The following is a 26,260-nucleotide window of genomic DNA, read 5'->3' on the forward strand; positions in this document are numbered from 1 at the left end:
ATTATTGATAATGAGCCAACAGAAGCCTGACTCTCGGTGAGGGATTTTCTTGCTGCATTAAAGACCAATATGGGGCCTGGGGTGATTCGGTTCTTTGATCAGGTTGCTGTCTCTTTGATACATTCCATGATTCCAATCTACATGTTTAGTAATGTTCATGCAATGCAAACTGTACTTATTGTGTTAATTAGCAGTATCGATATTCATGAGATATAGTATATGAAATATTACAAATCAACAAAAGTTTCCTTAAAAATGTTTAACAACACCACCATCGATACACACATAATAGACGTTAAGCAAAAATTACTAAAAAAAAACATCACATAATTAAAACTACAGCATAAGCAAAATGAACTCTGTTGAGGCAGCTTTTTCCAATATTTCAACATGTTTCAACAATATCAAAATGGAGTTTGATGGTAAATTTTGCTATCTTGAAGGCATTTCAATTGCTTGTGTAAATCCACCAAAGGATGTCACTGATCAAAATGAAATATATTATAGAAAATTTACAAAATTTTGTTTCAAAATCTTTTAGGTTTTTGTTATGCATATCTTTCTAATACAATTTGGATAAATATTCATAATTTGCAAAATTCTGTCAATTGCAGTTTATAAATAAAGGCAACAGTAGTATACCGCTGTTCAAAACTCATAAATCCATGGACAAAAAACAAAATCGGGATAACAAACTAAAACCGAGGGAAACGCATTAAATATAAGAGGAGAACAACGACATAACACTAAAATGTAACACACATAGACAAAATCCCACGAGAATAATATATATAACATCAAAACCAAATACATGAATTTGGGATAGACAAGTACCGTGACACGTCTTATCGCAATGTGAATTTACACTCAAAAATAAGAGAAAACAAACGACACAACGTTATAATGTAATACACACAGAAACGAACTATAATATAACAATGACCATATTCCTGACTTGGTACAGGGCATTTTTAAAGGGAAAAATGGTGGGTTGAACCTGGTTTTGTGGCATGCCAAACCTCGCACTTTTATGGCCATGTGAAATATAACATCAAAATGACAACACAGGACTACAATATAAATAAATTGGAGAACACAATTGACAAAGAATCACACGAACAACAGCCAACAAAAGGCAACAAGTTCAAAATTTTAATACGCCAGAAGTGTATTTTGTCCACACAAGACCTATGTGTGACGCACAGATGATACAAAAGTTTGAAAGCCGAAACGAGTACAAAGTTGAACAGCATCGAGGACCAAAAGATCAAAAATGTTGTGCCAAAAACGGCAAGGGTTTTCTGTTAAGTTACCAGAAAATCCCTATAATTTAGAGTAATTTATACTTTTGCAAACAGTAAATTTAATAAAATGAATATTCAAAAGATGTACATGATAAAGCTGAAGTATTAACTAATTACAGGAAACAACTGAAATACATTTACATAACCAGACATTTGAAACACAAAAGTAGACACATCCGAATACGTTTAAACCTCTACGCCAAGTGACGTCCTATTTGAAACTGAAAAATGACGAAAAAATTAGCTATCCTCATGCACGTAGAACTTGTTCCAACTTTTTAAAATTAAGCGAAAAAATGTAAAATTCTCAAATTGCACACACTGAGCTGTGAAAGATTGACATGCATGATTTGAAATGACCCTATTATGAAATATATTGGCACTTCCTCTTTGATTTTAAAGTCATATTCATCCTTACTATGAATGCGCATGTACAAACGTATAAACTCACACAAGTTTTACTAATAGTCAATGTCGAAAGGGAAAGTTGCTTACATCCTAATTCGTACGACTTTGTTTCACAAAGGTCCCTTGGTTTTTCTATTCAAATTGTTCATTAAGTATTAAGTGCATACGATACAGTTTTGACCCCATAATGAAATTTTGATAAGAAAAAATGGCGTATAGACTATTTTTTACCTGATTAAATCAAATATGTAATAAAAGTATACCTTCATGTGCTACTTTTTGAGTAAATTGAGGGAGAAATTTCAGATATTTGCTCAAAATTCGGATTTGTGGACGTACTTTTTCCTTTCGACAGAAATACATACACAAGCTGGTTTTGTAAAATTTTTTGTAAATTCTGTTTTATATAAATGTCCTGTAAATTTGAGTATTTTTTTTTTTTTTCAATTAACTAATATTTATCAAATGTTCATGATAGTAGAAACTAATTTTTATCAAATTTAAATAAAATGAACTATTGACAATTTGATGAAATTGGTACACATAATCTCCATACGGAATCAAACGAATGTCATTTTAAAAAAGAGGTGTCCATGAAATCGTTTTCACGTTAAATCAGTTTGAATGATAAAATCAGTTAAAAAATGCATCTTTTCCTGACAAGACAACCTCATTACATCCACTGTAACTGTATTGTATGCCCATAGGAGTCCGGACGATACTTTTGTTTTAAGTACAAATGTCAGGGTCGATATGAAAAATGCTGTTTGATTATAGAATAACAAATCGAATAACGTGAATGTAGAAACATATTCAACTCAAATCACTCAACTAACACTGTTTAATCATATGCAGACAGCAATATAATAAAGGCGTTTCCACAAAGACATAACATAGGTTTCATAAGCAAACAGGTGACATACGATGAATTAATTGTGCATTAAAATTCATTATCTCATTCCGTGAGTTATAGGAACTCACATTGTTTAAAATCATAGAGGTTGTCTGTTTAACAGATTCCCACACCTGTAAACGACAGACTCTTTTTGTTTGGACTGTAATTTGGGTTGAATTAACAACAGCAGAAGGGACTACAAAGTGAATAGTTTCTGATACAACAATTTTTATGCCCCACCTACGATAATAGAGGGGCATTATGTTTTCTGGTCTGTGCGTCCGTTCGTCCGTCCGTCTGTCCCGCTTCAGGTTAAAGTGTTTGGTCAAGGTAGTTTTTGATGAAGTTGAAGTCCAATCGACTTCAAACTTAGTACACATGTTCCCTATGATATGATCTTTTTAATTTTAAATTCAAATTAGAGGGTTTACCCCAATTTCACGGTCCACTGAACATAGAAAATGATAGTGCGAGTGGGGCATTCGTGTACTATGGACACATTCTTGTTTTTAATCTTTTTGATACCAGAGCTTTCTGCGTTTACAAATATAGACCAAAATGTCTTTCACTATAATGGTTTTATTAAAGTGTGTGTATTTACAGAAACGAGCGTGAATGGGATGATGCATTTTTGTAAAGGACGGATATATTTCTATATAATGTATCGTTCAGCAAATTCTGTAGTTCAGACTTATTGATTTATAGCACAAAGTCTGTGAAGATGAGAATCTGATTTTTGGCATTTAAGAAACACTCAATTAAAAAAAGTCTTTACATCTGGTTTATTTGGAAAACGCATTTTAATAAGATAAAAAATGAAAAGCTTTACGAAAACATTATGACTAACTCTAAACAAAAAAAACGTGACTTAGAAAAGCAGAAAAAATCGAAGATGATCTTGTTCAATGTGCATCTTTCGAGTGTTGTTAAAAAAAAGCAATTCTGACTCAACGCTTGACACACTATAATACTACTCTTAAACCATAAACACTTAACATTTATCTATTACAGTGTAAAAATGCACAGGTTACACAACAACACACTATATACCATGAAACGATCATGCTAAAGGGTTGAACCTAAGGAGAATTACAAAATATATCCATGAAAAGTTGCAATTTTGATCATTCTTAACACACTTTATATTCCGCCACTTCTACCAAAAAAAGTATTGTACATCTACATTAACGTTTGAAGGTCATTCAAATACATTTATATTCTAACATAAGATGCATATTGTGGAAACTAAGTGCCAATTTAAATTTATGCATTGACTTTCTGATGGCTACACAGTAAAAAAAAAAAGCAAAAGACTGCAATCCAATGAAATGAGAACTCTCAAAAATGTAAGCTGCTATTGTCTTGATGGAATCATTACTTCCAACTAGATCGTTGTGGCTTTGGTTTCAAACTTCTTGAGGGAATTTCTGAAATTTGAAAAATTTCAGTTACCACGATGTTATGATAAATAATAAACCAAACTGTGTTTTAATAATATTTTTTTAAATAGCAAATAACAACTTATTGAATCATATTCGGAAGTATCCTGTATACCAGCAAGCCACAGTGGCGCTTAAAGGGCTTAAACCACAACACCATCCAGTTTATGAAAACTAACAAAAAAGACGACAACAATAATCCGCAAAATACTACAAAAGGCACTACAAATTCATTAAAGCTGTTAAAAAAGGGTAAGCAGTTCCTGATTTTTTGTTGTTACAATCTTGTACTCCATGAGGTTGCATTCAAGAACGATATAGATTAGGACAAAAGTATAACGTCATGTATGGGTTTTTTGAAATTATGCCAAAAATCCGTAACAATTTAGCATAAAATTTTTAAGTGCAGATATCAGATGGCAATTTTTTTTTTAAATATTGAAATAGAAAATATAACCTATAAAAATAAATTGTTATTGTAACAATTTTTACTAAAAGATTCTTATTTGAACGAGTTCTTTTTTTTCGAGAGTTTTAATAAAACCCTGTGATGGATAACGTGGGTTTATTGTCGAGCCTTCGACTTTGGTCGAAAAAGCGAGACTAAGCGATTCTACATTCCGTCGTCGTCTTTGTCGGCGGAGTCCAGAAATACTCACTCTGTGGTTAAAGTTTTTAAAATTTTAATAACTTTCTTAAACTATCCTGGATTTCTACCAAACTTGGACAGAAGCTTGTTTATGATCATAAGATAGTATCCAGAAGTAAATTTTGTAAAAATAAAATTCCATTTTTTCCGTATTTTACTTTTAAATGGACTTAGTTTTTCTGCCAGGAAATATTACATTCACTCTGTGGTTAAACTTTTTAAAATTTAAATAACTTTCTTATACTATTTTGGATTTGTACCAAACTTGGACAGAAGCTTGTTAATGATCAAAAGCTAGTATCTAGAAGGAAATTTTGTAAAAATAAAATTCCATTTTTTTCGTATTTTACTTTTAATGGACTTATATTTTCTGACTTATATTTTCCCGGAAACAACACATTCACTCTGTAGTTAAGCTTTTTAAAATTTAACTTTTTTATACTATTTTGGATTTGTACCAAACTTGGACAGAAGCTTGTTTATGATCAAAAGCTAGTATCTAGAAGGAAATTTAGTTTTCTTCCAGTTGACATTACATTTAGTCTGCAGTTAAAAGTTTTTTAACAGTATTAGATTCATAAACTATCCTGGATTTTTACCAAACTTGGACAGAAGCTTCTTACAATTTAAAGATAATCTCAACAGGAATATTTTATTGATTTATTTCCTCATTTTTGTTGAGCCTGTGATTAACAGAAAGAGTAGGCGAGACACTGGGTTCCGCGGAACCCTTACAATTTTTTTTCTTTCTAGAAACATCCTTATTTTCTACTAATATATACATGTAGTTCCATTTATTCAATTTTATATCCATATTGAATCATAGAAAACTGGGTTTGAACAGACTTCAACACGATCCTTGATTCTGGAATGAGAAGTAACCAGATGCATCCATGATTAAATTCACAACCTTAAAAATCGTATAATAGATGTTTTGTTTTATTTCTTAAAAAATTTAGAACCATTTGAAATTAGCCCAGGCTTATTTTTCTTTTTTTAGAAATTAAATGCTAGTATGTATTTTATTTGCTCAATTTTAAAAGAAGATTTTTGGTGGACTCCGCATAGCCACGTTTCGAAATATATAATGTTTTCCTCAGTGAATGCGTCATCTGAAGATATTTTATTGTGAAAGTTTTGTATATATCTATACATATAATTAACTATGTTGAATGACATCATGAAATTATTTTTTAGTCTCTAAAGCAGTATGGTCCGGTGCATTCCTTCATTTAAATGTATTACAAATTGAAGGACTAAATAGTCACTGATTTTAAATCACGATGTTGCATGAGGATACTAATATGCAGAGTGGTCGTTTTTTAGAGTTAAAGGGGATTGGTTAGAAATAACTCATCACACATGGTAATGGGATATATTATTACATGAAACAAACAAGGATTGAACGATCTTGTTTCTATGGATCTTTGTTTCTGCATGTACTTTTTAAACTTGAATACTTAACTTCTTAGAATTCAATATCCAGACTATTAAGTGTATTTTATTCTTGCTACTGCACATTTTACAGCTGTAATACATTACTCGAGCTTTAGTATTGCGTTCAGCGCCCGTATGACTGATTACCATGTTTAAAAGAAAATATGAGATACATGTATGAGGGGGGATCGGAGGGGTCCTGATCCCGAAATTCCGGGCTTAAAAACATGAAATCCCGAGGTCCCGAATTTAAAGAAATTTGAATCCCGGCATCCCGAAATTCGAAACAAGAATTGTCGGATCCCGAAAGGGTCAATCCCGAAATCCAGAGCTTAAAAACACCCGATCACGATGTCCCGAAAAAGGTCCTGCCCTCTTAATGTATATGCTTACTTAAATGATTAATGATACCCTTTGTGAGTTTTTATAACAATACTTTTTTCAGATGGTAATGTGAATAAATAAAGACAACAGTAGTATACCGCTGTTCAACAGTCATAAATCGACTATGCGAAAACAAATCCGAGTTACAAACTAAAATCGAGGGAAATACATCAATAATAAAAAGAAGACAACGGAACAACATAAACACTGAATTGTAACAGTACAAACACCAACAAACATAACAACGGACTATTTGATAACAACTGCCGTGTTCCTGATAAGCTAGCTTTATAGCTAGCCAAACCTTATACGGCAATGTTTTAAAATAACGCTAAAAGGACTACACTACGTAACAGACATGTTAGTCTTGTATATTTTTTAATTTTAGTTTCTTTTTTATATTTCGGAGTTTAGTATGACATCCATTTTTACTTAACAAATGCATATTTTTTGTTTGTGAGCAGCTGAAGCACGCCTCTGGGTGCCGGATTTTCTCGCTGTATTGAAGACCCATTGGTGGCCTTCGACTGTTTTCTGCTATTTGGTCGGGTTGTTGTCTCTTTGACACATTCCCCATTTACATTTTCAATTGTATACAGTACAAAAAAATCGACTATGTCAATTTCAATTCTTTATTTACACTCAGACACAAAATATGTGTTATATGAGGACAAATTACAAATCAAATACAATAAATGACAGAATAGACAGGTAACTATTAACAAAAGTATAATGTCAATTTGTATCCTTCTGTATCCAACTTGAAGTTATTATTCTACCAAATATCAAGTGCAGATTTTAATAAGTGTTTTTGTCAAAATGGTATTCGGTAAAATACTTTTTTATGAGTATACTAATTTTTAAGGGTATCCCAATATGTATATTTGCCTTTACCAAAGTAACAAATGGTATCTGATGACTATTAACTATGAAGACGACCTTTTATTTGAAAGCAGATTTAGAGAGGGCTGGCGAAAAAAAAGAAGATAGATTTGTTTTTATTCTTGGTGAATGCTGTTCACCCGTACAACATCTGATAGACTAGTACACGCATGTTTTTAAAGGATCATGTCAACCTATAACTGATGTCATATAAACTGACATCAGATATCTGTCAACATAGAGGGAAATCCAAACGGGTATATTTAGAGATTCAGTTTAGATATGTTCGATATTTCAAAACGGGCGCACTACGTTTGCGCACATTTGGGGATTAAAATATTTTACGTTTGCGCGCAGCTTTTGATTACATTTGCGCGCATTCATTTTACAGGTAATCTCAGGTAAAAATAATAATTCATATATATTAAATTATAAATGACTATACTTTATTGGTATTTTCATAATAGATATTACTATCAATTATTAATTTTGAAAGTAGTTTGTTAATTCAAATTATATATTGTTCATATTGAATTCTAAACAGCACTTGACATAGTTATTTTAATAACCCAGATTTATCTAATCGACAATTTTCTATATATGGAAATGCCTGTACCAAGTCAGGAATATGACAAGTGTTTTCAATTAGTTTGATGTGTTTGAGCTTTCGGTTTAGCCATTTGGTAAAATACTTTCCTTGGAGTTCGGTCTTTTCTTTATTTCTTTATTTTACCTATTTCATATTTCTAACCATTCATAAAAATGTTAAGTAACGTTGAACATGAGATTTTAAAGATATAGTGTGGGATGTTGTGTACCCTCCCCCTACCCCTTCCCCTTTGTTTTTCCTTAGTTATTTCTTCATTCCACTTAAAGGAATAAAAAAATCTGCAAGTTTTGTGATATTTTCAAAATTGCAAATATTCAGCAAATTTAAAATCTCATATAGAATGATTTTTGTCCATTGAGAGGACAAGAGAGTTGTCATCCAGAATTCCCAGACAAACAATCACTGAATACCGAAATCCCGAAAACATAAACCATTCACCGACTCTCGAATGATTAATCATTTATCCTCGAGTATAAAAATAAAAATAAAAATAAAAAGACTTTGAAGAAGTTTGAAATATGAATAACTCTTTTCACGGGAACGAAGATTTCGAAAGTACGCAGATCAATGAAGCAATTTAAAAACTTAAACGCCAAGGCCGAAACGAGCCCTTACTCATAATGATGAAGAAAATGTGAACCGTCTTGTAGCAAGACTGTCTACTCGTTTGTTCGAAGTTTTGTTTGTGGAAAGATGGACCGACTTTATAACTATTATTTGAATGAAAATATGTAGATTATATGCTGTCATTTTAACTCAATTCAAATTCAATTATGTATACGTTACTGTTTAGTTTTCGGCTTTGTTGTAAGTAATAAACAAATGTTCAAGTATTAACTACATACTCGTGGTAAATATAAACAACGCCAACATATTTATTAACCTTAGTTTGCCGACAGCCAGTCATGCTCGATGGACGCCAGATTGTATTATAAATATTCACAAATATTATCATCATCCTTATAACAATGCATACATGTATATAATTCAACATCATACAATTCCTATGTATATATTATCCTAAATACACCAAAACCAAATTTGACTAAATGCACCCCTTCATAGACGGTCAAGGCCGGCCAGGAAAAACTAGAGATAAAAAACAATATAATCGATCAAACAGCTCTAGAAACATGTGTCAGTGGATACCAAATGACCTACATGTACACCTCAAACATGTGTGTATTGACAAATCAAAATGCAATAAAAATGTCAACGTATATACATCAAAAATGTAAGTTGAGTGTTGAACTTCACTCGTTGCACGACAGCTAGAAAGTGACCCTACTATAATTCATACGACCCGTACCCGTCAATACAATATTTTCCCGCTAACCTTAAACGAAACACGGGAAAATACAATTATTTTCTTTTGTTTACATAAATGAAAAAAAAATTCCAGAGAAATATCATCTTAAGTGTAGCAATTGGAAATTTCTGTGTTAACTTTTACAAAACAACCTCTCGACTAAATATTGAACGGAATGTCAGAGGTATATTTCCCCAAAAAAAATACGAACAATTGGTAAGAATACGGATTTAATAGACCAGTCTTGATTCTATTTTTTTAAACAAACTTTCAATATATGGAAAATTAATTTTGTTCTTCACTTTACATTTCTAAATTTGATTTTCTTCTTTAAATAACTTAGTAATGAAAACAACACGTAGTGCAGAAAAACAGAAAATATGCATATTTCAACGACTAGATACATTATTTGAACAAAACAGTTTGCATAATTGTAGCATTTTCATTGTTTTAGGAGATGAATTAAATGAATTAATTGTAACAATTAAAACCTCTTTTTAAGAGTGAACAAAAACATCGTTAACTTTTATCATTTATGGCACAAACCACCTCTGGACTAGAGAGATTCGCCTGTTTGTTTCTGCTACAAAAAAAATCTACGTTTGTGAATCAACATTTTAAACAAGAGTAATTTCGGCAGTGTTTGATAAACTAATAAATAATTGAAATTTGTAAAAAATCGAAATATGCTTTTATCTGCCAATTCAATCATACCAGACCTTGCAGTGATTTACGGTTCAATTACAGACTTGGGCGCCCAGATAGGCGCCTGTCTATATAATTTCATGCAGTGGAACGACAAACATATTTCTGTTTCCGTTTGTTGTTCCACTGCATGCAATATGTAATAGCATTTAAGTCGCAAGTATACCCTTGATAAACTAACAGATAAGTTCTCACTTTAACAGTTTAAATGTATACCTTATATTTATATATCAATTAAATTTCAGCTTTAATCCTAGTGTAACCCTGGGATTTAAGCTATTGATTTAAGTCCTATGCTTAATTGTGGTTAAAATCAACCTATATGATACAATTTAATGTGCAAATGAGTTTTAAATGAATTTATATTCAGAAATTCTGAATTTAAGCAAACATATTGTAAGTACAAGTGTTCTCATGAGCTGTATTTAAGAATTGAATGCTTCTTTTTGTAAATTTATTGGGATGTAAAAGCGTTGACCGAAGTACATTTTGCGGAAGCGCTTCATTCTAAAAATATGCGCACTGTCAACGCTTTTACAACCTTTTAAAGTGACAAAAAGAAGCATTCAATACTTATTATTAAATTTTTTAGGTAGGATCATGAAAACACAAATTTTATCAAGTTTTTATTTAATTCGCCTGTGCACTTTATTGTGGGACCTCGTGTCATCATGAATGATACATTTTATTGTGTAATGCAATTGCTTAAGGAATAACACGTGATATGCAGTTAGCCAATCAGAATAACGTATTATAATGAAACATACATCTAATGTAATTATACGATAAAAGTGTCCGATGTAAAATACAAACATATTAATAGACCAAGTAAACAATCAAATATTGAAATATTGGATAGAGCATCTCCTTACAATTTATAATATTCACAAAACTGTACAGGGTCTTCCAAAACAAAAATGTCATTATAGAAATGCTTGATTACTTTTTGGATAGGTTTAGACACTTATAATATTTTAATTATTATGTAAATAATTCAGACTTTTGTTTTCTTGTTTTAATTACTTAAAATGTTATTATCTTTTTATAGCAAACTATGCGGTTTGGGTTTGGGTTTTGCTTATTGGTGAATACCGTACAGTGACCTATAGTTGCTGTGACATCTACTTCAGTTGGCCCCTGGTGGAACGTTGTCTAGTTGGCAATCATACCACATCTCCTTATCTTATATTGTATGTACATGTATATCAAATCATAAAATGGTTGTTCAAATTCCATAAGCATTCTGAAAAGCTTTTAATTCGTATGCAGCAAACGGTTAAAACAATACTTAGACAACATGCAGCTAATTATTGAAATAGTATCCTTTCCCTCTAGGGATTGAAAACAAATGTTTTTCTTTCTTCAAATATTTCTCTTAATTCAAACAATTTTTGCGAGAAAACAAAATCATACTTCACAACATCTTCATGACGGATGCGAGTCAAATATATGTTTGTGCGTTTAAGATACATCACAGACTTTCCTTATTCCAAAAATAAGTACACAATCATTACTAATTCGGCATGCTAAAGAAGGTTGATAATGTTATGACTTTCGGATTCCAATCAATTAAATTTAGATAGCGCTGCCAAATTTTAGAAAAAAAACATGTAAAATTTGCAGTCATTTATCAAAATATGCATTCAACAGCAACAGGTAACGCTCAAAAACATTTTGATTTATGTATCTTTAATAATTTTGATTGGGGAAACAATATGTATGAATATGATAAAGACTGTTTTGATAATGAGTGTCCATTTTGCGACTTTTAGATATCAATCTTGCGAGTAAACACGTACAAAGAAATTGTCGTATCTTTTTGCGTCGAAGAACTGTTTAATTTACATTTTGTACATCCAAAACATTATATTTTATCGATCCCATCTTTGTTTACAAAAGAAATCGTGAATTTGAAAGAGTAAACTTGAAGAGCAAAGATTGACATAATGACTCTAGTGTGAAATAAGTTACCTCTTTTACAAATGCATATGGACGCATGTGACGAACATGTATAAATTTCAATTGATAAAGAGCACGTTTTTTTGTTGTTTTTTTTTTTAACTTTTATGCAAAAGAGGTATTTTCAATCGAATACCATGCTATCTTTCATGCATATATTTCCTATATTTTTATAATAAAATAAATCAGTGTATCTTGGACTCCAGAATATCTTTCAAAGTTAATTTCTATTTAAAACTATTTGAATATGTTATTTTAGATAATGTCATAAAAAAAATCTTATGTACAATATAGATTAAGCTAATATTTATAAGATTAATTTATTAGATGTACTATGCTTAAAAAATTTAACTGTAGTTAAAGATGGTCATACAATGTAAATGGTCTACCGTCTAAAATCAAAATGAAATAGCACATATTAAATTAACCAAAGCAGTACACTAAAAAAAGGAAGTAAAAGAGGCTGTTTTATGCTTCATGTATATATTCTTTCGTAATTGATATAGATAAGGGACACATAAAGCTCTATTTCGGTACTTTTTATTTTTTCGTGATTTTGTGTAGTTTCGTTATGGTGAGACTACAAAAAGAACTGTAGTTCATAAAATTCATAAAATGGTAATGAGGAAAGGGGTAGGTCGCATTATGGAAAATTGTGTCTACACAAATCAAAGAAGTGTCAATAATAATTTATTAATTAAATTTAGTGGCTGTTATAATAGCCTTAATTTTTATTTATTTAATTATTAACTTTTTTAAATACTGAAAATTCATCGGTAAACATCGTATTTTAATGTTTCAGATTTAAAGCTTGATAATAACTGATAATAAATATATAGTTATCAAACAAGTGGTGATGATGAATCTATATAAGGAAATGAAATACAAAATTTATACTAGATTCATTTGAGAAGATTTTTAAAGTTAAAAAACGTAAACAACTTGACGTGTAAAATTGTCCTAAAATGGCAATAACTCCTTAATTGATAATTTTGGTCATATAACATGTTTTTGTGGATCTTACTTTGCTGAATATTTTTGCTGTTTGCTGACGGACGCCAAGTCATGGCATAAGCTCACATGGGGTCCTTCGGACCCCAGTGAACTAAAACTGAGGTGGAAGTTGTAAATAACCGTATCACCGTACGGCCCTCATAAATGAGCAAATTCCATACTGCTTTGTAAGCTATAAAGACCCCGAAATGACAAATGTAACCAAATCAAACGAAAAAAAGAACGGCATGGTGTATGTGTAAAACAATAGATGAAAAAAGCAATATGATATACAGCAACAAACGACAATCACAGAACTGCAGGCTTCTGACTTGGGATAAGTACATAGTTACAGAATGTGGTGGGGCTAAACATTTTTGCTGGTACCAAATATCCTCCTAAACTTGGACAGTGGCGTAACAGTACACCATTATAATACAAACAAATCAGTTAAAAGGGGTTTAACTCATCAAATTGATACAAGGCACAAATAATAACAGAAACACAAAATACATAAAGTAAATATATGGTAGTACTCGCAGTTACCGAATCTTATTTTAAGCCAATGGCAAATTATGAAAAAAAATCAAGTATTAAATATTTTCAGTATACATGACAAGCTACTGTAATGTCAATGTGTATATCACTTTAATTTAAAGAAAAGTGTTTTAATATCAGTACATCATTATAAACAAAAATTATAGACACACCCAAGTATTTCTACAATATGTATACAGTTGAAATGAGTTTGCATATACATGTAGTTTGACTATATGGTTCAAAATGACATGAAACGGCATGAACAAAATTGGTATATATGGCACGACATTGTGCATATAGGTGGCATACATAGACGCATGATGTCCTATTGTCCAGGAATGTATGAAATGTCATCGTTGTATGTTGACTATATAAATACGAATTAGATTACTGTTGGGGATGTTAATAGTTCCAAATGGGATACACATAGGTAATATATGCTGTACGAAATAGTATACATTGTACTGCTCACTAGTGTTACCCCGCTTTAAGAATTCGGTTAACAGGATGTTGATGGGCGATAAATCTGAAAGCAAATCGCGCAGTAAACCATGTTCACATAAAGCCTGACAACAAAGGACAAGGTACGATGTGGATAAAATCGGTTTTCAACACTTTTAAAAATCGGCAGCGCGTCATCCCTACAATGGATTTCATTAACTGGCGTGGTGGGGAGATAATTTTGATGAAGTAGAATCCTGACTGTTTAAGAATACTAGTATGTAAGTATTCGGTTAGCAGGAAGTCGATATCTCGTAGACCAAAAAAACTATCGTCAAGGGAGGAGCGCTACCTTCACTTAACGTCAACACGTGACAAGTTTTTTCCGGCCACAAGAGTAGTGCATTGACTAAGGGCAGCTGCTGGTGTGCCTGCCAATCCTTCATTGGTGCACTTAGGGCATGGCTGAGAAATTGATTTTGAATAATAACACTATACTGATTTCCGCATTTTGACCCTCCCGCGCTCCATACAAATAAAATCCTAATGAATGTGAGTGATAAACATTCATGTTGCTTTTGACATGTCATAATTCCATTATGTTATTATTAAAATTATGATTTTGTAATAAAATAAAATTTCACATTTTTGTTGCTAAACTTTTTTGGCTCAGTATATATTGTTTTGAATTTAGAGTTGTGTATACATATATATGTGAAAACAAGAATTTTCAATAACCGTAACTGAGGATTTTATACCATTCTTTTAGTTTCCCGTCGGTTAAATACTGTCACAACTCACATTCTCGTAGTTTTAATTTCCAGCAATGAGATTTATTTAAGGAACAATACACAAAAGTTATATCTTTTGACTGGTGAAGAGAACAAATAATGAATGCTAAAATGCTCACCTTTTCCAACAGCTCTTATCTCAGGTCCCGTGGCTTTAAGTTCAGGATTCTTTTGAAATTTTTTGTCAACTTCTGAAGCTTTGTGCTTTGCATGCATAATCATTTCTGCATCGTCTTTACTAAATTCAGAAAAGTCTTTCGATTTCCTGTCAAATTATATCAACATCAAAAGTTTTGTAAATATGAAATTCAACAGTAAACAAGTTCTAAAATTAGAGCAGTACGACTAATTTCATCTTAATTTATTTTACATCAGGACGTTTTTAAATTATTTTTTTAAATTAGTATATTTCTAAATAAAAAGCTTTTTCTTTAAATAAAGATTAAAAAATAAAAAATTTGTATGTTTCGTCAAAATTTGAATAATGATTAAAAATATATAAGAATGAGAGTCTTGATCGATATGAATTAATTTAAATAACTTTGATTCTGATTTTCCTTCGATGTCCGCATTTAAAATACCATATTGTAAATCATTTAAAGTCTCAGATACCAAATTGTAAAACTAATAAAACATGTTAGCTTATTACACGAAACAAAAACTCGAATTTAAAGGGGCCAACCAATTAGCTTAACCACATAAAGTTGTGTAAATGGACGATAATAAGACACCTCGTAAAAATCAGCAAGACAGGATCAGTTTTTGTTTTAAGTACTTACTAGAACACGGTACACCCGCGACATCGCGGGCATTCAGAGCGTAGTTTAAAGTGTGTAAAGTGTTGTTGGAAGAATTTTGTAAAATATTGAATGACTGGAGAATTTTTTTTATCCCTCCTCCTTTATTTCCAAAATTCCCAATTTTTGGTTGTCTATCAGTTTCAATATGAACATACATTTAGTATGTTATGAACATTTAAGTAAGGAGCCTGTAATTCAGTGGTTGTCGTTTGTTTATGTGTTACATACTTGTTTTTCGTTCATTTTTTGAACATGAATAAGGCCGCTAGTTTTCTCGTTTGATTGTTTTACATTGTTATTTCGGGGTCTTTTAAAGCTGAGTATGCGGTGTGGGCTCTGCTCGTTGTTGAAGGCCGTACGATGACCTATAATTGTTAATTTCTGTGTCATGTTGGTCTCTTGTGGAGAGTTGTCAACATGGCAATCATACCACATCTTCTTTTTTTTTGTAATCAATGAATTTTGTAAAAGATTTAATGACTGGAGAATTTCAGAAAAGGTATCAAAAGTTCACATGAATAATTTTAGCGCTTATCTGTATATTATGAACATTCATTACCGAGTTCATTACTATATAAATATAGTGTATTTACTTTCAATTCTTAAGTTTTTAATAGATCCATGGTGGTCATAGATAAAGTATACAGACCCTTAATAAACTCTGTGACCGCCGTGGATAGTAAACTTGAAAATGATAGCAGATAGAATTCTGAAAATACACTTTATTCGTTCAAAGTATACAGAAAAACGCAAAGCGGAAGTCTAATCTGACTTAAAATTTTGTCCAATGACGGGACAATATCCGGATGCCTTTTGTCTCGTTTTTCTCCCAAAATAACTCAATCTGAATAGTCATACGAATGGATGAAAAATGCGACTATGCACTGTACCTATAGGACACAGAAGCGTGTTGATTAATTTATTGTGGAAAGAAGAGAAGCGACACACAAAATGAGGTCTTCTCGTTTAATAGTATAGATAGAAAGGAATATCACGTGACTTATCATGTAAAATGGACGTGTAAACTTTTCGCTCTCATGAAATTTCAAAATGTGATTATATGGACCTTTTATTGTGAACCAAAACCAGTGTCAGATACTCATAAATGACAAAGGATAAACAGAAACATAAGAAACGAAAGAAAGGGAACAGGGGCAGCAGTGGTAGTGATTCGCAACAAGACTGTGTGTGACGAACTTCATTATGTGAATGTTATTTTTTATTAGTTATTTGCTTATTGTTCATAAATTGTAATTCATGAAAGGCAGTTTACTATCTTATTTTCATGGTTTATAAAGGTATGTTTAAATTGCACCCTGATTGGCACCCCACTCATTGATTTACGCGTCAGGTAAAAATCATGTGACAAGTAGCACATGGTTTTTCATACAGATGAAGTGGTTAGGCAGAGCACACCTAGATTTTGATGTGAACAGACGTTCTGTCTGCTGTAGTTCACTTATATTTGGTGATACCTCAGAATTGTCAATTGAGAACATGGAGATTCACAGAACAATATAATGAATAAGCTCAGGTAAGAACATTTATTTATATTTTTGAAGGTGTTATCATTAACTTGTCATTTTGACATATCAAACAGACCCGGAGACTTTTCATTCACGTGGCGGTCGATTTATGGTTTGAAATCTTGTTTTCATTTGATTATAAATGTATTTGGGGTTCAATTATTTGTTTCAGGGGTTGGTCCATGCAGTTTTAATGCTCAGTTTTGGAGTGGCAATTTTTAAATGGTCAGACAACGTACGTCCCATTTATTGACACATATCTTCCCAAATACCAGTTGTGAGGTTTAGTTTAACGTATCATACAACGGCCAATATATATATGTTATGTGGCAGAAATTACGTATTTGCTTTTATAAGTTGGTGTTAGTTTTACCGGAAGGCCGTGTTTGATTTACCGGAAGTGGCATATCAATATAGAAGCTATGCAATTAGTGAAATATATTTTATAAGTGAATATATAATGAGCCATACATCTTATTGATGTTACAAGTGTATACAAGTCAATATTAAATAGTGAAAAGTTTAATAAAGTAAAAGTTTAGAATAATTCAATCTGAAAGTATTTGATGTTCGTTCCAAGCGACGTCCTAGATCTTGACCGCAAACAGAGTGTATGATAGCAGATGTGATGAGACATTTTCTGATTAGTTTCAATTTATACTTACTAACATTTCAGTTGTTTATTTTGTTTATTTGTATTCATTTGCATGTTATAATTTTGTTTAGTTTTGTTTTTGTAAAATATTATTTTTACTTTTGTTTCTATGAATGTTGGCTAACTGACACTCCGATTATCCTACGTCTTTACACTGTGAACCAAAACATTTCAAACTCGAGGACCTAACGAGTTGTAATCACGATACCAGTATATCGGTGAGTGAATTGTTGAATCAAACTAACTCTATATTATACGACTCGAGTGAAAAATTTGATGAACTTGATAACTGGTCAATAAAATCCGCCAAAGACACCAAAGCCATCAAAGCCACCCAAGACACCAAAGTCAAACACGAAAGAAATAAAAATGGCATCAAGCGGCAATCTACAAAAACAATCAAACGTCGATTCCCCCGTTCCGATAAAATAGATACATTAATAAAAGTTGTTCAAGAGGGTATGAAACGCATGTTTGATTCCAATCTTGACAAATTGAAAACTGATCTTATTGCTAGTGTTGACAACAAAATTAGAACACTTCGTGATGAAATATCACTAGATCTTGCTAGAGAAACTAACCGTACCGATCAAATAATCAATACTATCCAGTCAATTCAATCACGCATAGACAATGTCGAAGAACAGGGAAAACAGATCAACTCTCACCTAGTAAACAGTATTGATAACGGTATATAAACTACAGTACAACCTTTAAACCCATTAGATAACAATGAAATAACAATAACAGCCAGTGGTATTCCGGTTACAGAGCATGGAAATCTAATACAAAAAGCTGAGAGCCTAATTTCCGCTCTTGGAGATGAGGTAACTCAGAACGTCCAAGTAACTGGTGCGGTACGCTTACCAACAAGATCAACCAACAGACCCGGAATCGTGAAAATAAGCTTTCGAAACACGCATGAAAAAGTACAAGTTCCGAGAAACAAAATAAAACTAAAAGACAATGCCGTATACAATAAGGTCTTCATAAAAAGCAGTAAATCTAGGATAGAACGCTTGATCGAAATGAATGCACATGCAGTGTTGCGTAATCTACCTAATGCCCAAGTAAGAAGCCTGCGTGTTGATGCACTAGACGCATCAAACCGAGAAATCTTCAACAAACTTTACAACCTGAAACCCATGCAAACGATCACTTGTAACAGCCCACCCGGCCTATTGACTCCATTAAACTATGTCATTTAAATATTTGTGGATGGCCTAATGAAAACAGTACATTAAGAATTGAAACTATAAAAGCAACTAATTGTGATATAATATCCCTATGTGAAACTCATTTTACTAACGAAGATACAATTAGTGTCCCTGGGTATACATGGTTTGGCTTTAATAGATCTAAAATACACAGAAAGGCGCATTAAGCATCTGGTGGAGTCGGGGTACTGGTTAAAAACTGGCTATTGAACTTTTTGATATTTCCGTGGTTGATAAGTCATTTGATGGAATTCTTGGGATAAAATTTACCGGCCGTTCTACTGAATTTGAATTTATTGTATTTGCGTGTTATTTGCCTCCCGAGAACTCAAGTAGAGGCCGTAGTTCTCAAAGTTTCTATGTACATCTGTTATCGCAAATATACATGAACAACGAGAATAATGAAATATATTTGATAGGAGATTTTAATTCACGAATTGGATCTCTTTCGGAAACATTGAATGATATCGATAATCTACCTAAAAGACAACCGTTAGACAAAAGTATCAATCAGCACGGACAGGAACTATAAGATTTTCTGAATGAAGCAAAATTTTGTGTACTTAACGGAAGATTTCCTAACGACAATTTTACCTCTATATCGAAAAAAGGGAAAGCCGTAGTAGATTATATATGCGTCCAGCAGGATATTTATGAATATATGAATTACTTCAAGGTGTTAACCATTCAGTCATTTGTTAACGAAAATAGGTTGCTAGGACTAATTGGTGACAAATCAAAATACCTGATCATTCGGTTATTATGTGTGAATTTAAAGTTACGCATCATGGACTTTCGTATGGGATTAAAGATCAAACTAACAGCCAACCGCGTTTCAAGCTTGACCACATTCCGTTAGATTTCATTGTAAGCGATATTAGAAGGTCTGCACTATTTGAGGTAATTGATAAAATTGAGCGATGTAGGGAAACCCAAGATAATGTAGACAAAATTTATGACAATTTGTGCACTGAAATTTTAACTGAAATGAACGAAAATATACCGAAAGCTGGGTATGATAGAGCCAATAAAAGACTTAAAAACAGGAAACCGTATTGGAATGATAACCTAACGAATTTATGGAATGACATGCGTCACAAAGAAAATGATTTTATACAATGTGACGGAAATCGAAATATTAAATCAGCTCTCAGACGCGAGTACAGTCAAGCGAGAAATGTTTTTGATTAAAATCTCAGACGAACGGAACGCACATACAAGAAAGCTATAACCCTAATGAGTTCAAGGAAAAGATCAGAAAGCTTGGTCCTAGAGAGGTGAAGGATATTCCGATGGAAGTCGTTGATGAATCTGGTGAAATCTTAACGAACGAGCAGGACGTGCTTCACAAATGGCCCTTTGAAAATCTATACAACGGGAAAAACAGCACCGAATTTGAAAATGACCATTATAATCAGTCAAAAGTTCATAAACAGTTATTGGAATCTGAAATGGAAGATCCGTTATTTATTCCGAATGAGGATTTAAATTCTTATATTACGATTGATGAAATAACTAATATAGTGATGCATGCAAAATCAAAATCAGCAAGTGGCCCCGACCAAATTCCGTACGGCGTTTTAAAGTACCCAATAGTCATTCAAACAATACAACAACTCTTCCAACTAATATTTGACACCAGTATAATTCCAACTATCTGGAGAAAAGCCATCATATGTCCAATCTTGAAGGACCCGTCATCAGATCTCCGAGTACCAATGAACTACAGAGGTATAAGTCTGTTGTCGTGCACTAGCAAATTGTATAGTTCTTTTATTAACCATCGGCTCGTCAGTCATCTTGAAAATAATGATATTCTTGCCGACGAACAAAATGGATTTAGAAAAAATAGATCATGTGAAGACCATATATTAACTTTGAATAATGTCATTAGAAATAATAAATCAGTATTTGTTGCATTCATCGATCTGAAGAAGTGTTTTGATTTTATTGACAGAGATATGATGTTATACAAACTTTTGCTGCATAAAGTTGATGGGAAGTTGTACAATTCTGTTAAAACTATAAATTATATACCAAAGTTCTGAGTCCTGTGTTCGTATAAACGGTAAACTAACATCGTGGTTTTGCTGTAAAACTGGTATGAAACAGGGAGATAATTTATCGCCGACACTCTTCTCTATATTTATAAATGATCTTGTCAAAGAAATTAATGACCTTAATCTTGGAGTAGACTTTCTTGAAACAAAGTTATCACTATTATTGTATGCGGATGATATAGCGTTAGTTGCAAAGTCGACTGAAGATCTTCAGTGTATGTTGAATAAACTTCATCAATGGTGTAAACGTTGGAGGGTATTAATAAGTACAGATAAATCTAAATGTATGCATTTCAGAAAACCAAGAACCAAAGAAACTATTTTTGAATTTACAGTTGGAAAAAACAAATTGGAGAAGGTTGAAAATTACAAATATTTAGGGATTACATTCGGTCTAAACGGAAGTTTCATAACCAATGCGGAAAATTTGTCGAAAGGCAGTGGGAGATCACTAGGGTCGATCATATCCAAAATTCATAACAATAAAGACTTCGGATTTAATGCCTGCGAAAAACTGTATTACTCGTGTGTAGTTCCTATCTTAGATTATGCCTCAAGTGTTTGGGGATACAGAAAATTTCAAACAATAGACAATATTCAAAACCGTACAATACGATATTTTCATGGTGTTCACCGTTTTGCGCCTACTCTCGCCCTACATGGAGATGTTGGATGGATCCCAAGCCAGTTTCGAAGATGGATAAACATGGTCAGGTATTGGAACAGACTCCTCAAATTTGAAGATGATCGCATAACGAAGGTTGCCTTAAATGCAGACTATAATCGTTGTACCGACAATTGGTGTAGCGATTTGAAAGACATTCTCTTTAAACTTAACTTAGAACATTATTTTGATACAAAAACTGCTCTTAATTTGAAAACTGTAGAAATGAACATTCAGCGCCTTTATTCAAACATGTGAAATGATGATATACAACAAGTGCCAACACTTCGAACTTATATTACTTTCAAATCTACATTTATTCAAGAACAGTATGTAAAACTAAATTTAACTAATGTCGAACGCTCGCATTTAGCACAATTCAGATGTGGAATATTACCTCTGAGAATAGAAACAGGACGATATATAGGTGAAAGACCAGAAGAAAGACTGCAAATTTTGCACTGCAGACGTGACCGAAACTGATAATCATTTTTTACAAGACTGTACATTCTATTCTGATATACGAGAACATGTTTTTGGTGAACTTTTATTAACTACTTCCTTTATATCTATGGACAATAAAGAAAAGCTTATTTTGTTAATTATCAGTCATACTCGAAAACTAGCTAAATGATTGTACAGGCATATACCAAAAGACGCAATTCTGTTAATAGATAGCTCACATGTTTATAATTTTTTTTTAATTAACACTCGTTAACTAAAAGATAATTTCATGAATAATTTGTTATATTCAAGAACGTGATATAATTGTTTTATAATTATTTAATTTCATCTAAGGTGACTTATAGGTCCATTGGGCCGGGTGTATAAATATTTTTCATATATTGTATTTGTACATATTTACACATGTCCCTATAATAAATAATTTACTTACTTACTTACCTACTTATAGACTCTAAAGTGTTTTCTGTTTATAGTATTTATGAATCAGTCGTACATAAAACATAGTGCCAACTGGTATCTGATCGAACTTTTTCATTTCAAATATAACATGATAAAACTGGATCTTTTAAATGAATCGAATATTAATATTTTAATGTTTTGTATATTTCGTAGCTAATAAGGATGTTCTTTTGACTCCTAAAACTCCTTATAAAATATACATTATTCCTCAATCGGGTTAATATGTGCGCGTTTTCATAATATTGACTTTTAGAATTGCAATAAAGGGAATTATTTATTAAAGCTTAATTTGACGCTTTATTTCTGTAAATGCAAGTTTCTTCTTAACTGGGTTTTCCGAAGACAAAATGGGGGTCAAGTTTGATATTGATGATTTCTATTTTTGCGTTCTAGAGTTATCATGGTCCTTGATAAATTTGAAAAAGGCAGACAATGTTGAAGGTAAAGAAACCTGAAACCGCCTTTCAAAATACAGGAAACACAGTTTGTTGTCAATTTTACAGCTTATTCCTTGTTTATATTCTTTTTCCCTCTCCCTTTCTGATATGTCAGTACTAAAATAATTGTGTAATGTTTTAATCTGTTTTTAATAAATTCTAACCATGCAATGAATTTAGACAGCTGTTTATGGTTGACGGCTATGTTTTTACCATTGGGTTGCTGTTTCAATGACTTTTATACTAATTTATCTTTATACTTTGTTTTAATCTGTAATTGTATCATGTGAAGAAATTGGTTGTACGTTTGTTTTAACTAAAAAAAACATATTCTAATGATGTGAGGATAGTGGGTCTTTACATCAAGTTGAAATTATTTTAAACTTACTGTCGACTTACAATGTAAGGATGTACACCTCTGAGAAATCAAAAATTTCTAGAATTAAACTTTAATTCTTAACCTGATTTTGGATTTATATGACTGTTAGAGAGTAACTAGTAAAAGAGTAATTATTTTTTCATGATTTTCCTATTATTTGTCGATTTTAACCCATTTTTGAGCTATTGTCGTGAAAAAATCACTTACAATTAAACTTTTTTCATACTTTCAATAAAGATGAATTAGACCAATTTGAAAAAATTTTACTTAAAAAAAACTATATTATGTTGGTGTTTATATAAGAAAGGTTTAAAAAATATTGTTGCTCAGCCTGTTTCGTTCCAAATTGACCATGTTGTTAACTTTGTAAATTTGGGAGTTTTCTCTTTTTTTTTTTTTAAAAAGCATGGTATATCAAATTTTTGTTGTAAATTTTGGAAAAATACATATCTAAGAATTTTGACAAGAAAAAAGTTATATGGGATGTACATATATTTAAATCATTTCTTTGTACGCTAATCTATTTTCTCAATATGTTGGCTAATGACATTTACCAGATTGTTTATACATTTTTTAAATTTGATTACTCAAAAACTACTTTTTGTAAGTACACATTTTTTTCACAGAATTTAGTTTGATTATAATATTTTTTATATTCATTGATATTTTACTTGCATTACTGTTTTAGGGAAATAAATTCCAGACGAGATTACATTGAGACTGACACCTCGGAAGAATGCCTCCTTAAAGCGATAGATAGTTTCAAATAAAGCGAAATATTTAAGAGAAAAAAAAGTACTAAAAGAAAGTGGAGGTTTTCGTTTAAAATAAAGCAATATATCTACCATCACATTTTTGTTAAATACTTTAAAAATTCAAATACATGAATGTAAACTTTAAAATTTACTTACGAATCAAGAAATTCCCTTGCATGAGTTGTTTTTCCTTTTGTTATGACTTCCAGCGTCCGTTCTGCATAGGTGTCTACTATGTCCCTTGGAATTCTTTGTTGTTGTCTTACAGCAATCCACTGCTTTGTTTTATCTGCAAGTTCCTTTCGTAAATTTTCCTTAAGTCTGTGGTCACATCCTTTTAAAACGGCTTCAAGTGCCAGAAGTTGTCCTTGTACGACTTCGTCCACCTTATTTTATATGAAAAAGATATTTAAGTTTCTATAGAAATAACATTCATGGAACATATATTTGTCAATTTACATGTACAGTGCCATCTTGGTTTTTTTTTTGTAACTTCATTATATATTTTTACCATATACAAAACACAGCTTTTATCCCGGTAACCAGAGTAAGAATTTTCTAAAAATGAACGTCGGAATCGCTACATGGCTATATCCTTTATCAATTGATTCGAAAATGTTTGTACTGTAAAATCAATGTGGTCGTAAAAACAAGGAGCAGTTTGTTAAGAAATCAAGATGAAAGGTCGCCAACCATTTTCCAAAATAAAACAATCTTTGGATTTTTAATTAATTCCAATTTAAATACCTTATTGAAATGGAATGATTTCAAAATTGCTATTTGTTTCCTCATCCTATTTTGCATAAAAAATTTAAAAACAACAATAAAATAATTTTGACGAATCAAAGTATGCAATTTTACAAAAGCGAATGGGGGTTACTATTATCTTTTAGTCCAGCGGCCGTCAACACAGTCTATATACATGTAAAATGAATCGAAAGCTTTGAAAAAAATGCTTTATATCCAGAGAAGTCTAAAATTTGGGTCTTGAGCATATAGTTTCAGTATTTTACATTTTTACATGACAAAACGGAAAACAAAAGCTCTTTTAAGTTGAAACTTTATCATGACTTTTTGTATGAAATGAAATGCATTACTTACAAAATTAATATAATAACTTAATACGTATGTAATCATTGTGTATAGACTAACCACTTTCAATGGCATTTGGGATGACTAAACCGTCTCTTATCTTGTTTGTGAATTGTGAAAGTTTTAAGTTTTAGTTTTTTAGTTAAGACCTCAGATGGCTTCTATCGGGATAGTGGGAATTTGGCCCTTGGCTGGAACATATATGTTCGTACAAATAAGGCTCTGTGAAATAAATGGCGAATTTCAACATTGGTCGTTTCTAGATATATAGTACAAATCCTAATAATATTGCTATAATGAATGTTAAGCCTCAGAAATTGTGTTCGATGGAATATAGTGTGGACTGCATGTTTGTGAACATATAGTGTGATTGTGTGCATCATCAGAGGACATTTCTAAACATTTCTTCATTAAAGAATACACTTTGGCCATATCTATCGGTTAAGTATGTAAAATTTGAGAATGTACAAGAACAATATCGGGGCACTTCTAGGACAACTGACAAACGAACCATATTCAGAAAAGAGTATTTTGTTCTGAAGCTTGAAACTCTAAATATCCCTCAACAAAAATCAAGAAAAAATTCTTTTCTGATCGGCAGTTAAACCTTGCAAATCAAATGATTGGTTTCTCGAATGTTTCCGATTGTCGTGATACTTTGGTTTGTTTAGATTCATTTGGTATCAGAACTGACTTCAACATCACCATACCCATTAGCTAGTTTATTTCTGACTGCTTATCTAAAAAGCTTGTTCTTTAAATTTGTCTCGGTAACTTAATGAATAGGCAAGTTATTATTTACTTGATTTTTTTTTGTACGCAATCCCTTGTCTTTTTGTACTTTTTGTTTTACACTATATACAAGCATTAGAAAAAAATTACATGTAGATCAATTTAAACTTTGATACCCGCGCCGTTACTTCGATTTCCTAGCTTGAGACAGCTGATATTTTATATGTATGATTCTTAGTAAATTAGTGAATCGGCTCTTCCTCAGAACTTTGT

At 31.8% G+C, this 26,260-nt stretch overlaps 1 protein-coding gene across 1 annotated transcript in view; it reads right to left on the bottom strand.

The window, feature by feature from the left end:
* The window catches only part of LOC139520436 (uncharacterized), a 72,898-nt gene that overhangs the window by 23,791 nt on the left and 22,847 nt on the right, over positions 1-26,260 (bottom strand). Inside the window, exons 3-4 of the mRNA XM_071313039.1 lie at positions 24,320-24,549; positions 14,866-15,011 (exon numbers count right to left, since the gene is read on the bottom strand). Coding sequence (XP_071169140.1) covers positions 14,866-15,011; positions 24,320-24,549 — 376 coding nt within the window. The remainder of the gene's footprint in view (positions 1-14,865; positions 15,012-24,319; positions 24,550-26,260) is intronic.

The sequence above is a fragment of the Mytilus edulis genome, chromosome 4 (assembly GCF_963676685.1).
Source record: "Mytilus edulis chromosome 4, xbMytEdul2.2, whole genome shotgun sequence".
In the NCBI taxonomy this organism is placed as follows: domain Eukaryota; kingdom Metazoa; phylum Mollusca; class Bivalvia; order Mytilida; family Mytilidae; genus Mytilus; species Mytilus edulis.